The 15,751-nt window shown below is 41.9% G+C and overlaps 2 protein-coding genes across 5 annotated transcripts in view; one reads left to right on the plus strand and one right to left on the minus strand.

Moving 5' to 3' along the window:
• The window catches only part of LOC124062802 (kelch-like protein 12), a 28,628-nt gene extending 14,011 nt beyond the window's left edge, over positions 1-14,617 (plus strand). For 2 of the 4 annotated variants that reach the window (XM_046395772.1, XM_046395775.1), the window contains 11 exons: positions 8,653-8,879; positions 9,189-9,342; positions 10,103-10,320; positions 11,157-11,306; positions 11,412-11,526; positions 11,627-11,733; positions 11,830-12,025; positions 12,162-12,320; positions 12,773-12,871; positions 12,956-13,142; positions 13,655-14,617. In XM_046395772.1, the coding sequence (XP_046251728.1) occupies positions 8,653-8,879; positions 9,189-9,342; positions 10,103-10,320; positions 11,157-11,306; positions 11,412-11,526; positions 11,627-11,733; positions 11,830-12,025; positions 12,162-12,320; positions 12,773-12,871; positions 12,956-13,142; positions 13,655-13,781 (1,739 nt within the window). In that variant the 3' untranslated portion in view covers positions 13,782-14,617. Of the gene's footprint in view, positions 1-7,595; positions 7,900-7,998; positions 8,110-8,652; positions 8,880-9,188; positions 9,343-10,102; positions 10,321-11,156; positions 11,307-11,411; positions 11,527-11,626; positions 11,734-11,829; positions 12,026-12,161; positions 12,321-12,772; positions 12,872-12,955; positions 13,143-13,654 lie in introns of those variants that run through there. The other 2 variants (XM_046395773.1, XM_046395774.1) reach the window with 2 other exon arrangements.
• LOC124062803 (tyrosine-protein phosphatase non-receptor type 1-like) lies at positions 75-7,539 on the minus strand. Its single transcript, XM_046395776.1, has 9 exons — positions 7,049-7,539; positions 6,280-6,370; positions 5,412-5,512; positions 4,754-4,852; positions 4,503-4,640; positions 3,640-3,849; positions 3,327-3,488; positions 2,981-3,141; positions 75-2,214 (listed from the first exon to the last, which is right to left on the minus strand). The coding sequence occupies exons 1-9, from the start codon at positions 7,103-7,105 to the stop codon at positions 1,923-1,925; spliced, it is 1,311 nt and encodes a 436-aa protein (XP_046251732.1). The 5' UTR covers positions 7,106-7,539; the 3' UTR covers positions 75-1,922.
• Positions 14,618-15,751: the final 1,134 nt, after the last annotated feature.

Raw genomic sequence — 15,751 nt, forward strand, 5'->3', positions numbered from 1 at the left:
TAAAACTGTACTTCGGACAAATAAAAAACATTAAGTAAGAATGAGGTTATAGATGTTCTACAAACCAGAAGAAATCAACAGCAGACTTTTTTTTATTCAAAAATGAAACCAATGTAAATAAAAAAATACATGATTCTGAGCTCAGCATAAGTATAGAAAAACAGAAAAACCTGGTGCAGTAGCTGCACAGGTGCTGGGACTTAATCCCTCGCTAAAGCAGAACAAAAAAAATGAAACTCAGCACACTGATACCTGATTTGGAAAAAAAAAACAAATACACACACACACACATATATATATATATATGTATATATATGTGTGTATATATATATATATATATAAACTGCTCCGAGTGTGTCCTTGCAGAGGACGTGTATACATTCTAAAGAAAGGTACAGCTGTCAGACTCGAGTACTCTTAGTTGAGTCACAAAAGTAAACTGAATGCTAGCAGCTTAGCTAATCTCTTCTTAGGACAAACCTGCTGATTCACATATGCAGCATGCTTTTAAAAAGAAAAAGAAATCATACGAAAACAATACTGCCAGCTCAGGGCCATGTCATGATACAACGGATCATCACTACAGTGTATTGTTTCCATACCTGTGCTGGTGTTTTATTTTTGGTTTGTTCAAAATCCCTGGTTCCCTTTTCAAACTCAGAGTTTGATGAAGTAAAGGGTGACACGTTATTAAGTACATGTATTGCTGGCGAATAGAGTTGGTATTAGCTACTTTGTGTCTCACTGAGCTGGCATTCTTGTGCGTAACATGTATATCAGTTCCATTATGGTTATAATAAACATTCTCATGGCCTCCACCTACTTTTATCCACTGTGACTGAAAACGTGTTCTCCCAAACAGCAACCAAGCAAAATCTTAAGATGTTTCAAATGTCAATTTGCAAATGCCAGGTGGGTGGATAATGAGACATACCACCTTGTCTCAGTACCATTTTGACTTTTCTGTGTCACCGTTGAGCCACCAGGGAGGGAAAATCAGAGAGGGACTCAGTTACCAGGGGGCAACCCAGCCTGCGTCTTACATTTGCTGTACTATAAATGTTAGATTAGCATTTCCATATAGTAGATTTAACTCAAGCATCAGTACAAAGCTCCACTAACTACCACTTGCTCAAATGTACATACACAAAGTCACACACATACTATATGTACTCAACTAGCATGGCCCTTGCAGCCCTGCACAGGCCACTAGCGAGGACAGATAACAATTCAGTAGCCGCCCCAGCATGCATCTCTTATCTAGTGAACGCGGGGTTGCTCCCCTGCTACTATCAAATATTTCACCTTACTGTTGGGTTTAATATTGACCAATCACAAAAGAATAAAGCTTTTTTTAAAAAAAGTGCCTCCCTTACTGGTATATTTCCAGTCAGATCTATGATTTCTGATCCATTTGTGTAAGTGAGGTAAATGAGGTGGGTGAAAAAAAGTGAAATCCCAACGGACAGTTGAAATGGAAGAACGCATACAAATCTGATAATTATGAGAGGAAACGTAAAATGGGCTGACAGGCTATTCATCCTGGTTTACAGGACAGGGGGACTAAAACAAACCCTTTTCCTCTACAGAACACAATACCTATTGTCTGTGGAGTCTGCATTTCAGTCGGTACACGTATTTGGGATGTGACACCTGAAAAACTGAGGCCCTGAGCATCCATGACAACATAGTGAAAGAACATTTAGGTTTGTAATAAGGAGTGGCAGCCTGTCATTCACAACCAGCCAGCCCCACGCACTGCATTTGTAAAATAAACGAGTGAACCTGATTCTGCTCAAGTCCAAATAATCCACTCACTCGCAGAGTAAACCCAGAGTCAAAGCAGGCTGATTGGCTAGCCAAGTCCACTTTGCATCATCAGTGGAGGGACAGGAAGGAGCAAAAAGGAGGAAGGACAGACATCAGTGGAAACAGGCTCGATAACAGGCATAAGCACTGAGGGCCAGTGCCGTGCACAGGCACACTTTGGTTAGTAGAGGGGACCAAGTCCCCGGCACATCGGAGCTTTCCTTTGGCTGCTCCGCTGGCTCAGGCGGCACCTGCTCCTCCTTCTCGTGCTGCTCCTGGGATTTGGTTGCAGCTCTGGAGGTATAATCTTGGATTTCCATGTAGCCATCGAGCTGATTAGCACCATCAGGAGGAGGCTGGGGGGCAGCAATGTTTCTCTTTCGCAGCTCTGACTCTTGTGTGGACCTGAATGAGGAAAGAGTAGAGAAGAGCTTTAATGTCTCCAAAGGGCAGTTTGGTTTAGTTTGGTTTTATTAGATGGCTTTAAGAGCCGACATTCTTGATAAACACTCCTGATGCCTGTGAACCAGTTCTTCGACTGAACCTACAGGTTCATAGTTACTACAATAAAATGAGTTACTCTGTTGGTTTATTCACACAGCATGGATGTGCTAGTCAATGAGGGTATGTGAAGTTTGGAACCAGAAGTAAGAGGACATTAAGTATTGCGATCTCTACATTTTGCCTGAAAAGTAGGTTGTGGACAGTCTTCAAAATCGATCTCGATCTAAAACCGTCAGACTGCCTCGCCCCTATGCAACAGTGACTGTTTACACGGTTGATCGCTCTTGATTGGACAGCACTGCATATGTTTCCTAGCAACTGATTTACGCGTGACAGAAATCTTCACAAGCAAAGTTTAGATGGTGCAACCTCACTAGTTTGAAGCTAGAGGAGTAATCGATGTGCCGACGGCTCCATGCGGCTCACGCGCAAAATACCACGTATACCAACTGGCTTGTAGTAGCTGAACCCAAACAGAAATGGTTCTGTAGTGTCCTTTTCAACACATGGAAGCTGTGAGACGATGAGATTCAAGTACAGCACAGCATTTCTAGTTAATAAACGTTTACAAAAAGTGGACGCAATCTACTCCTGTTCTTGAGAAAGTAATTTAAACTATGATAGAAAAACTGAAACACAACTTCAAAAATATTATTGAGAAGATTACCCCAGACTGTGGATCTCCTTCTGTTGCACGATCTCATCCTTTTCAGGGAAAAAGGACGGCTCAATTTTGCCATTGTGTGGTTCTCTGGGAGGAGGAAGAGGAGGAGGGGGGGTGAACTCCGGTGGATCATCTTCCTCGTTTGAGAGCTCCTTCCAAGACTCCTTGAGAAAACACAAAATCCTTTTGAGTGTTTGCAAAAATACTCAAAATTAAATAAAAACAAAGTGGTAGTTTTGTAACGTGTTTTTATTTCTTGAAGCCAATTGTGCATAATTCGAATAGAGGATAACACCAAGTGAAAATGTTAACCTGAGAAGAAAGAGCAGGATAGAGAGGAAAGACTTGCCTGCAGGGACGTATCTCCCTTGATGTACTTGGCACCTTCAATGACAGCAAGGTAGGAGAAACGAAGCTGATCTGCTGTCTGAATCAAGCCCATTCGATAGCGTCGCATCTCCAACAGCACATCACGAATCCGCACTGAAGACGGGTCTTTACGGATGGACATCTTCAACAGTAAAAACATTCAGCACGTAAGGGTCTCGAGTTTTAAAGCTCTGAACTGAGTAGTAGTACTACTTTTGTGTGTCAGCTAATTTCCTGTACAATGTCAAGTCTGATAACAGCATGATTTCTCATTAGGGGAATTCTGTACAAACCAATAACAGGCAGGTGTCCACAAGACAAAATGTCCCAGAGCGTCCGATGCCAGCGCTGCAGTGCACCACCACTGGTCCCTGGTCTGAATTCAGACAGCCCGACTCTCGCACCTTGAACAGGAAGTTGAGGAAGGAGGCAGGGGACTCTGGTACCCCAAAGTCAGGCCAAGTGGTGTAGTGAAACTGTAAAATCTCACGAGTCTCCTGAGTCTGATCAGAAGTAGAACATATCAAGGTTTATAAGCAGAGGCTTCATTTATAACTGCTGAAGTGTTCATGCACAAAAGCATAAATTGGATTTTATCACAAAAAAAAAACAAAACAAAAAAAACCCCAAAAACCTCACAGTTCATTTACGTAAACTTTGACCCATGCATACAAACATTTTTAAGGCACGAAATTGGTGACACAGACGGTGAAGTGGTGAACTGAAGCCAAACTGTATAATCATTCCTCTCGTGCCTTTAATCTCACTTAAAACTAATCAACAAACTACCAAACTACCAGCAAAAAGAACCGCCGATTAGCAGGCTCGTTTTAATGCCTCAACAGTCATGAGGTGCTTTGCATCTACCATTTATGGTTGAATGGGTGCGTGCAGAGGGCGGGATATGAGGCTGATTCCAATCTGATTTGGGACGTATGAAAGGGAACTGTGCGATAGCGGGGATACACAAGGTTTTATAAATCAGAATATTTTTTAGCGTACGTTAAATTCTACATTTGTACATAGCCAAACATTTAGTGTGGACTCTTCGCACAGTTGTATAAACAAGGCCCCAGGACTGAGGAGTAAAAAGCTGTAGTCCTAATGTGAAACCATGTCTACTTTTATACACAAACTCCAACAATAAAATACTTACAGACAGGTTTTCCAACTCCAGCTGACGGACCGTATAGTAAGATTTGATGTCTTCTGAGACGAGAGTGAGCTTGAAATTGGTATCTTCAAAGGTTGCATCTTTTTCCTCTCTGTGAGGCCAATATTGGGCACATTTAACCTAAAGATTCACGGCACACACAGCGCAACAGGAAGGGAAAAGCAGTGAGGCTACTGTGGCAAACAAAACGCACCGACAGAAGTCCAACTGTAAAGACAGAAACGGCGGCTTACGGATCCTTTCTCTATGACTCGGTTCAGCATCACTACACCGCGGCTCCGCTGCTCCCACACCATCTCCCAGAAGTTGCCACATGTATTTGGAAGGGGTCCCTAAAAAAGAGTGCATTTTATTCTTAGCATCACCGAATAAGAACAGTGCATCTATTTAAAGATCTTGGTAAGGCATTTGATATTGCTGATCTTAACTATTCTTAAAAAAAGACCACTTTAGAAGAGACGCATGTATTGTCCACTGTGTCTCAGTACTGCAGCCCAGCACGCATCAAGCTCCTATTTTTGTTCAATATGCTCACTAAAATCTTTCAGCAGTGTCCTATTGGACAGGCAGTAAACAAAAACATTTATTAAACGATTTCTAACACAGTATTTGTCAGCAAATATATCTTGAAGATGTGAATATTAACATGAACATCATTATACATTTAATTATCTGTTTATACACAAGCCGCCATTTATGGGTGCCCACGAGAGGAATTACAGTCACTGACAAATACATGAACAGACACTTCAATGTGCTCACAACCACATTATTGTATTTTAGAAATGATTTGTTATATGTTTAAACACTCAGCTGCCAGTTCATTAGGTACACAACAGTCCTGCAGTAAATCTACTGAATCTACAGCTACTGAATCTTCTCCACGCTTACCTGAGTAAGAATATACTTCCTCTGTGCCTCTTCTACTGTTATTAGGCTGGCGTTGATGTAGTCATTGGTGCCCAGCTGCAGACATATTCTGCTGTGGTCAACTGAAGGGAACAGAGAAAGAATGGTGAAAATACGCTTCTGTGTTGTTAACATGTCACAGCCCTCGTGGGACTGTAAATGCATTTCTCAGACCAGCACAGCTGCTGAGAGCTTATGACGAGTCTGTCTGACGGGTAAAACGCAAAGTGTCAGCTTTTAGCTTTTACTTTTTCTTTGTATCCAGTGAAAGGAAATATCAGTTAAAAAGAGCACAAACAAGTTCCAGGGTGCTGGTTTCCCCCACCTTGTTAAAAGTGAGTATAACTGACACAGTATACAGTGTTTGGTTTACAGTAACTGTTTTCAAGCTGGTCTGCACAATTTGCATAGCTTATTCAGTGTGAAAAAAGAGGAAACCACACATAGTTCAGCTGTTGGACTGTAATGTGACAGAAAAAAAACATTTTATCGTATAATGACTTATTCGATATCAGTGAACTTAAAAACTTAAAATGTATGCAGAACAGTTATTCTTACACGAAAAGACACATCACATAAAACATATCGTGAAACTTAAACGTATGGCGTTAGACAGTTTTTACAATGAGTTTTAAAGAGTAAAATATATGGTTAAGAGGAGAGAAAATAAGAGCAGAGCATTTGTTTTTAAAGCTACTCAGATATCTGCTGGATGTTTTCACAGATCAGCAGACTGATCTTCAAGTAAGTCCAATGAGGGCCATTGGTCGTGCAGTCGTTGATTTAGAGGGACCGTTTTAAAAGTTTAAAGGCTGATCTCTCCTGGCGTGTGAGGAAGAGACTAACTTACATGGGCTGACGTCTCTGTAACGATTCCGATTCTTGTTTTCAGGTAATTTGGCAACCTTACAAGGGAGGTCACATGACTGCTGGCGAATCTCCTGCGACAGAATGAAAAGAAAAGTCGTATTACATTAAGATTGGACCACAGTAAAGGTCTGATGCAGAGTGGATGGTGCGGGCTGCTTCTCCGTGGCCATCATGTGCTTTCAAACAGCTCGTATAAAAGATCTTGCAAGGAGGAGGGGAGGGGTTGTTCCTAACTAAGTTTTAATTCAGTGGAAAATAAGTTATTTTACAGTGCACATTGTGTAACGACTCCCTAAAGGTGTGTGAGTGGCTGAAGAGTTGAGCACACATTGAATTTAACAGTTAAAAAAAAACCCCTCTGAGATTATCAGCCGATTCACACCGAGCTGTACTTGAATGTCTCGCTCGAGAAAACGTGGATGAGCCACTGAAAAGACGTAGAAACGAAGTAGGAGAACGTCGAAATGTTTACGTCGAAACACGTGCACCAAAGAGTGACACCGGGCACTAAAACGTACAGTTTGTACAGACACAATGTCACAGATTAGTGATGGGATGTGCCGCTTGCTTGAGACCCAAGCAGACGCATCAATCATCGGGTTGGTCCGAGCAGGCAGGAACACTGACCGAACTAAAGACGAACACTCACAGAAACACCAGTTAGGCTGCTGCTTCACGATATCAGCTGGTTTCAAAGCGGCAGCTTCACTATCAGTCCATTTCCACCTTGATTCGCTCAGAGGTCCTACCTGATAAATGGCGCTCCAACTCCCGTTTTCATCGATTTCCCGAAACTCGGCTTCCATTGCTGACAGTCCAGCTGCCACTCCTTCTTCTTCCCCAGATATGGACGACCACAGCCCCTCAGTTATTAAACAGTTTGTACTCTAAAGGTGTCCCGCAGTAGCTGACAACTGCTCCGCCACAATTCAGGAATTCTCAGTACGGCAGCATAGATTAGCCTGTTACCTCTGTCGGCCTGCTCTAAGCGGAAACACGCCGCTGGCTCCTCCTACACAGAATAGCTGCCGTCCTCTGATGACAAAAAAGGAACAAAATGTGTGTGTTTTTTTAAAGAGATAATATTCCGCTCCGAGTTGTCGGGGTGTGGATTGGGATGTATAAGTCGTTGTCAGAGAAGGACGTGTAACTTTGTTTGAATGAGACGGTCACTTCACCATTCCTATGGCAGCTGTACAGACTGAGCATCGGGGACGCGCGGAAGGCATCTTGTTTCTGGAACGTAGTGCGTCCATGGTTCTGGAGCGCGCACGCACACTCACGTAATGGTCTGTTTACGTCCAATCTGTGGAGTCTCTGCTGCTGTGACCTGCTGCAGTTTAGTCAACGAAATAGCTGTTTAAAAGTCGTGCCGGGGATGATATGGAATTAGTGTGAAATTTCAGGCCTGCGTGTCCTCAAGGAGGCCGTGCCTAGTGTGACCTAGCAGAGGTCATCATGGATTAGCTGTAATTCAGTAGCTTTCTCCAGACAGTGTGACTGACAGCAAGAACTGGGACAAGGCACTTTGGTTCTACTAACGTTAGCTAGCATCGCAACTTAGCTGAACGTTTTTGAATCAGCCTTACTGCTGCGACAGGTATTATTTAAATTCTTGACAAGTTTTTCTTTGTGTGTCGCTTCATGTGTTGTCTCTCTCCGGCCACCAGCTCACTTTGTATGGCTGTGTTTTCTTTAGTTGTTGTGTAGCGTAAGCGTTAGCCCTGAGCTGTCGTTGCCTGCTGCTTGCTAATGTGTAGCTATAGTTATTGCCTCCCAGTGGTGGAAAAAGTATTCAAATCTTTTAACGGTAAGTTGCCTTAGCAATGCCTCGGTGCACAGTTACTTAAATAAAAGTAAAACCCCCTGTGTTCGATATCTCACTGAACTGACACTCAAGTGGGCCTGTTAGCAATAAGAAAAGATATCAACATTGAAAGTATTCTTTATGGAGAAAGGCCCTGTTAGTCCAATTGTATTAGTTTACCACATACTTTGCATGAAAACTCTTAATAATCTGATCGCAACAGTAAATAGACACTAAATAGATTACTATATAGTATATTGTTTATTTGTAAAATGCAGTATATACACCAAAGATTGGACATACTTCAGTACCAGTACCCCAAATCAGTGCTGATGTACAGCACCATAATCAGCATCTGTGTTTCTCAGGATTTCTAACTTACACAAGTAACAGCAGCTATGTATTATCCTGCAACTACACAATATAAACCTTCTGTTGGAATCTCTCACATTACACACCCATTTAATTCACACACACACTAAATAATATCACATATAGGAAGTGCTGTACAAATGTCGTGAAGGGTAACATGCCTTTCTGTTTTAGATTCCTGGAGTAGTTTGAGATCCTTGAGAGACTCTCAAGGCAGGATGGCTCCCAAAGATATTATGACCAATTCTCATGCCAAATCCATCCTCAATGCTATGAACTCACTTCGCAAGAGCAACACACTCTGTGATATCACTCTGAGGGTGGAGAACACAGATTTTCCAGCTCACCGGATTGTCTTGGCTGCCTGCAGCGACTACTTTTGTGCCATGTTCACCAGCGAGGTAAAGCCAAAATGTTGGAGTTCTTCATGCTAACAAAGACTAACATTGATTTTTTTTTTATTTTCCATCATTTACCTCTACAGCACACGCTACATGTGACTTGATAGAATTGGGAAAGTAAGATGAAGAAAATGATACATTTCTGAATATGATCTGTTTATTTTTCACTCCTTCTCTGGCTTTTCAAAGGATCTCTAAGGAAGTGATTTGACCTGACTAAACAGGACAATTATGGGAAATGCGACATGATAATACCCAGTATATATCCTGGGACTAATCCCTCACTGATGTGGTTCTTGTCCTCTGCAGCTTGCAGAGAAAGGGAAATCTTTTGTCGACATTCAGGGGCTCACTGCAGCGACTATGGAGATCCTGTTGGACTTTGTCTACACAGAGACGGTGTTAGTCACGGTGGAGAACGTCCAAGAATTGCTCCCTGCAGCGTGCTTGCTGCAGCTCAAAGGTACGTTTAGGAGTGCCTGCTGTCATTTGATTTGAAAAGTGCGTGCTTAAGCCAGTTGATATCATCATGAGGGTAGACAGAGGGTATCTTCAGGTCTTGAAAGAAGGTGTTAAAAAAAAGACAGAGAAATGTCTCAAAACTCTTCTCCTGCCCTATGTCCGCAGTTAAGTTAGTTCTAAAATGTTTTTTGTTATCTGATTACAGGCGCCTGGGAGACATTATGTGCCTATAAACTATATGTGGGGTTGCTTCGACAGTAGACTGTGGGTTGTGGATCCTTTTTGTAGAGTTTCAGTCTGCATCATCAGACCTGCAGCAAACGCTTTCACTGCAGCCAGCTACAGTGGCTTGGGAGCTCATAGCCAAATGCCAAATATCAATTTTGTTAAAAACTTAAATTAATTAATGTTTTTAACTTGGTTAATCCATCCGTCTACTTAATGCTGCTTATATGAGTGTAGGTCACATTAATTTAATTAATCGTATCATCAGGATTATTGTTGTGTCTTACAGGGAAGGGAAGTAAAAAAAGCAGTGTATTGAGTAAGATTCTGTGTGACATTAAAAAGGTCTTAAGAAGTCTTAAATACAATTTGGAGAACCCTGCAGAAACCCAGAGGCATGACATGGCACCACTTTTCAAATGAAATGGCTTCAGCATTAAGAGATGTTGAGTGAAATGAGAGTCATGTCCGCAGGGATCTGGCTGGATTTGAATGATACACGTGTGTCTATACAAATGTATCTCTGTTTTCCTCAGGGGTGAAAAGAGCATGTTGTGACTTTTTGGAGAGTCAGCTTGATCCCTCCAACTGTCTGGGTATTCGTGACTTTGCCGAAACTCACAATTGCCTTGACCTGATGCAGGCCGCTGAGCTCTTTTCCCAGAAGCATTTCTCCGAGGTGGTTCAGCATGAGGAGTTCATGCTGCTCAGCCAGACAGAAGTTGAAAAGCTTATAAAATGTGATGAAATTCAGGTAGGAAAACTGGATGTCATGAGGTTTTATGCTTCGGGTGTGTGTTGTGCTGCTTCTTGAATTGAATATTTCAGATAACTAAATAAGTTACTTCTTCTAAAAATCTAACCCCATAATGACTTGTCTGCTCCTCGACACATCAGTGTTTATTGCTGCAGTAACTAAAGTAATAAAATAGTTTAAACTGGTGTTAAGGTGTCTGAAAAGCAAAGCAGCTTGCCTAAAATAGTGTAGTGTTAAGTGAGTATGGCGTTCACAGCTTTCTTATTGTCTTTCACCTGAATGCAAAAAGAGAAAAGCAAGTACCAACCTGCTGTAATGTCAGTCAGTGGGCCCCCCAGTTCCACTCACTTTTGCAGATTGAGCTGACAATGAAATTGCAGAGAAGAAAACCTGATTTAACTTTGCCTTTGTGCTCAGGAAATTCCAATTCCCCACCACATGCCTTGCTTTGTGAAAACACAGTTATTATCACACAATGATTTATAGATCATCAGGCTCTTCAAATGTTCTTCCTGTCATTTTTGTTGTTTTTAAACTAAAACTAGACCATACATGTAAATCACAGTCACGCATCATTTGCCCTCAGTAAGACTTTTCTCTTTATGTTATCTTTCTCGTGAGGATTTTCTGATGAGAAATTATGGCTTGTTTTACTTTGAGAAGGCTGAACCTTTGCACACTTGGTCTTTGCAATTACAAAAACAATTTCAGTTGATAATAGGCATAGATGAATGGCTTAACCAGAGTGGTTACATGACTAATGAATTTTGTGCAACATCTTTAACTGCAGTTGGCAGCTAATTTTTTTAACTGTATATGCTGTCTGTGTGTAGGTGGACTCAGAGGAGCCTGTATTTGAAGCCGTGTTAAACTGGGTCAAACACAACCGAAAAGAGCGAGAGCCCTACCTGCCAGACATGCTAGAGTTTGTACGAATGCCGCTCTTGACCCCCCGCTACATTACAGATGTCATTGACGCTGAGGTGAGCCAGGCGACACACGGCAGGTTGTTGTGTAATCACACGGCAAGCTTGTGATGAAGGATTATGTGTTACCACCGCAATTAAGCACGTCTTGACATGTTTTAGCCCCTCATTCGGTGTAGTTTACCGTGCCGAGACCTTGTTGATGAAGCCAAGAAATTCCACTTAAGACCGGAGCTGAGGAGTGAGATGCAGGGCCCACGCACACAAGCTAGATTAGGTAAGAATCCTGTTTTTAATAGCAGTGTTGCAATATGCATGTCTTTATCCCTACTTTATAATCCACACTGATAGTGAAAGTGATTTCCGGGTCTTTTCAGGTGCCAAAGAAGTCTTGTTGGTTATCGGTGGGTTTGGTAGCCAACAGTCACCAATAGACATAGTTGAGAAATATGATCCAAAAACACAAGAATGGAGTTTCCTTCCTGTAAGTACAGAATATTTTAAAGAGGACCTTGTGATTTAAATTTTTTATATACATATCAGTGGTTTTGGTTGATGCAGGCACGTTTGTCTTAAACAGAACATTGCACGGAAAAGGCGTTATGTCGCCACAGTGTCCCTCCACGATCGAGTTTATGTGATCGGAGGCTACGACGGTCGGTCAAGGCTCAGCTCTGTGGAGTGCCTGGACTACACAGCAGATGAGGACGGCGTTTGGTATACCGTAGCCACCATGAATGTGCGTCGTGGCCTCGCCGGTGCCACAACACTCGGAGGTGAGCGAGCTTAAGTGCCAAATGACTCACGACTTCAGCTGTGTTGTCTTTCTGTGAAAACCCCTGTGAAGGTTTTCCCCTCTCTCAGAACGGTATACAGTAACAAGTTTGTTCCATCTCATTGCTTTCTCGACAGACATGATCTATGTTGCCGGAGGCTTCGATGGCAGCCGACGTCATACCAGCATGGAGCGCTACGACCCAAATATTGACCAGTGGAGCATGCTGGGAGATATGCAGACGGCTAGAGAAGGAGCCGGTCTGGTGGTCGCCAGTGGGCTCATATACTGTTTAGGTGAGAACAAACAACCCTGGCATGTCGGTGTCACATTTGAGGATTGTATTAGGGCTGCAACTTGTGATTATATTCATTTTCACTTAATTGCTGATTATTTTGTCAACTAATCATTCAATTCTTTTGTCCGTAAAATATCAGAAAATATAATTTTCCAGAGTCTGTTGTGGCGTATATAAACCCAAAGACGTTCAGTTTACCACTGCATCTCATTCAGAAAGTTTCCCTGTGAGAGGCTCCTTCCCGGAAGACTATTCTATTGCAACAGTAAAACATGAAATAAACCAAACAATTGAAGTGCACACAGATCCCACATTAGTGTTGGAGTCACCTACTCACACTCCCCTGTCTTGATGATTTAATTGATTGAGTCATGATTAGCTGATAATTTTTCTGTCTTTTACCAATCGTTGTATCACCGCACACGTCATTTTCATGACATTTCCTCATAGGCGGATATGACGGACTAAATATCCTGAATTCAGTGGAGCGGTATGACCCACACACAGGCCACTGGACAAGCGTTACACCCATGGCCACCAAGCGGTCAGGTAGGTAAGAAGGCAGAGTGAAGTCACATATTCCGCCTAACTGTGTGTTTTAATGTTTATCTGAGACTTTTCCACTGTTTTCAGGGGCTGGTGTTGCTTTACTCAATGACCACATCTATGTGGTGGGAGGCTTTGATGGTGTTTCACATCTGGACTCTGTTGAGGTCTACAACATCAGAACAGACTACTGGACCACTGTAGCCAGTATGACCACTCCTCGATGTTACGTAGGAGCAACCGTCCTCCGAGGACGTCTGTACGCCATTGCAGGGTAAGGAAGATGATCCCAGCGCTCTGCTTTCTGTGACCGAGGGTTTGATAGGATAGGTTCAGATGTTCTTTTTGTTTTTCTTTCAATGTTAAGATCAGACTTAACTTAATCCCATGTGAAGAAACGCAGGGTGCTGATGACAGAAAGCTCAAACAAAACAAGTAGACTCAACTTTTGTTGTAATCCTGATGTCTGATGAACCTTCACATTTGAAAGGAGATGTGTGAGATGTGACGCTCACTGCCAGTAGAGATCACACTACAGCACCGGCATTTCAGACCAAAACAAAATTAAATTATGGTGTTTTATCTTCTTTTCTCTTGTTGTCAGAAAAGTCATAAAGTTTATCTGGATGATCATAATTGTGGCAAATCATAGCGAGTGAACTGGAGTCACAACAGTGTCAGTGGTTCCTTTATGACTGGCTGCTGTAGGTCAGCATTACAGCGTGGAGCTGATTGTTGTGGTTCAAACTCTCAGTTCCTCTCTGTTTGTCTCACATCTCCCTCCAGATATGACGGAAACTCTCTTCTCAGCAGTATTGAATGTTACGACCCGGTTATCGACTCATGGGAGGTTGTCACCTCGATGGCGACACAGCGGTGCGATGCAGGCGTCTGCGTCCTACGAGAAAAGTGACCTTCGCCGAGAACGGGAACCACAAGTGGAAAAGCAGGCAGAAGGACAGGCAGCTAGACTTTGCTAAAACGCCACTAAAACAGAGCCACAAAGGGAGACGTTTGTTTCGCCAGTATGCCGATAGGTAGTTTGGGCTGCCTCCTCTACTGGATGGTCAACCCTCTGACACTTAGACTGTGCAACAGAGATTCAGCTTCGCCGTGGTCGACTTCACCTCAAAAGAGGCCTCCAAGGAGCCCATCACAACTTGCATGACTCTCTTCGGTGGTACTTGTTGCTGTCGTTACCTGTGAGATTATTTTTTCAGTTTGTCTTCAAAGTGCAATATATTTCTACTCACCTGAAGAAAACATAAAAAGCTGGAGTCGGTTTAGACTCCGGTTGCTGCTATATGCCTTATGACTTAGGCGTACATCAAACAGTGAACATTCATGTTGCCTCCCGTTTCTCTTTGATCACCGTTACAGCACATTGGCTTATTATCAAGTGTTCTCATTTGGCATTTGCAATTAACAGGTCAGTAATTCAACCCTTTTTGTAATTTTTCATGTGAACTGTGGTTTTAGATCCAAATCACTTTATTACAGAAAGTTTAATACTTATCGTTGCTCTCAGAATATATATTTAGGGATACATTTTGTTTTAGAAAATCACTGAATTGTACCAGTTAATTTGTTATTTTGTCCCCCATTTGGCACAGTTGATAAATCAAAAAGTGCAAAGTGCATGTAATTTGTTCTTCTTCCTCAGCTTATAAACCTGGATGTGTACATGTTGGACACAAAGTCATAACCATCACTGTTGCCTGGGAAGTGAATAAACACACTGAGATCTGACACATTATGTCTGTGGTGCATCTTCTCAGTCTGTAAACACCCTTTTAGTGATGCAGAGAGATAAAACGCATTCGCCTCACACATCATCATCTGAGTCAGTGGTAATAAAACTCGTCATTCTCATCCACAGAGCAAAAGTGGATAATAATCAGCCACTCAAAGCAGTTCAGATTCTCAGATTCGGCAAACTGTACAAGGCAGACACATTCGTGGTCCCCAGAGGGTGAATCCAACTGATTTTTTTCCTCCAGCACCACCATGAGGTTAATCTTTGTGCGTGTGGCTGAAAAGTTAACAAGTATTTGATCGATTATTCGTTCCCCATTCAGAATAGATTCTAATAACTTTGGCGATCCCTGACCTTTCATCAATTCAAGCTTTTAATTTGCCCAGTACTTTGGTGTATGTGTGTTTTTCTGTATCAAAAATAAAGAACCACTCCTATTTTTAATCACCTGTACACCAGAATACTTTAGGGGTTTACTGAGTCATTTAGTGGAAAACTAGTATTCTGAAATCATCAAAGTTTGTAGTTTCCACATCTTTCCAGTCACACAAGTCACGTCATCGGTTTTGCTGACGTGGCTCTGAATTCTTCCTCTACCACTGTAGGATGTTAATAACTGCGGTGGAAAGTAAACTGAAAACATTTATTGAATTACTACGGTTATAAAATATAATCAACAAATAAATTATTATGTTATATGGATAAAATAAGACTTTATTGAGCCCTTGGTGGAATTCGCAAGCTGCTTGGCAGTATACAGTAAAAAAATAAGTTCCACCTTTACCAGCTAGAACTTTTGTACTGTATATGTTAAAGAAATGCATCAGTAATTAAAATTCAATAATACAATATGCATGATTCTGAATTGGGCAATTGCATGATGACTACTTTAACTTTCTATACTTTAAGTATGCATTAATGTCAGTAATTTTGGACTTTTACTCAAGTCAAACTTTTGAATGCACAACCATTTACTTCTACTCTGACTACAGAATATTTCTGCCCTGCACTTTGATACTTATTCCACCACTGCTAGTCACACAATGCTGAATTCAGATAGATAAAGATGAAAAGTAATACATGACAGATGAGCTATCTGTCCATGTGTCGGTGAGTTCAATTTTCTA

The sequence above is a fragment of the Scatophagus argus genome, chromosome 8, assembly GCF_020382885.2.
Source record: "Scatophagus argus isolate fScaArg1 chromosome 8, fScaArg1.pri, whole genome shotgun sequence".
Lineage (NCBI taxonomy): Eukaryota > Metazoa > Chordata > Actinopteri > Scatophagidae > Scatophagus > Scatophagus argus.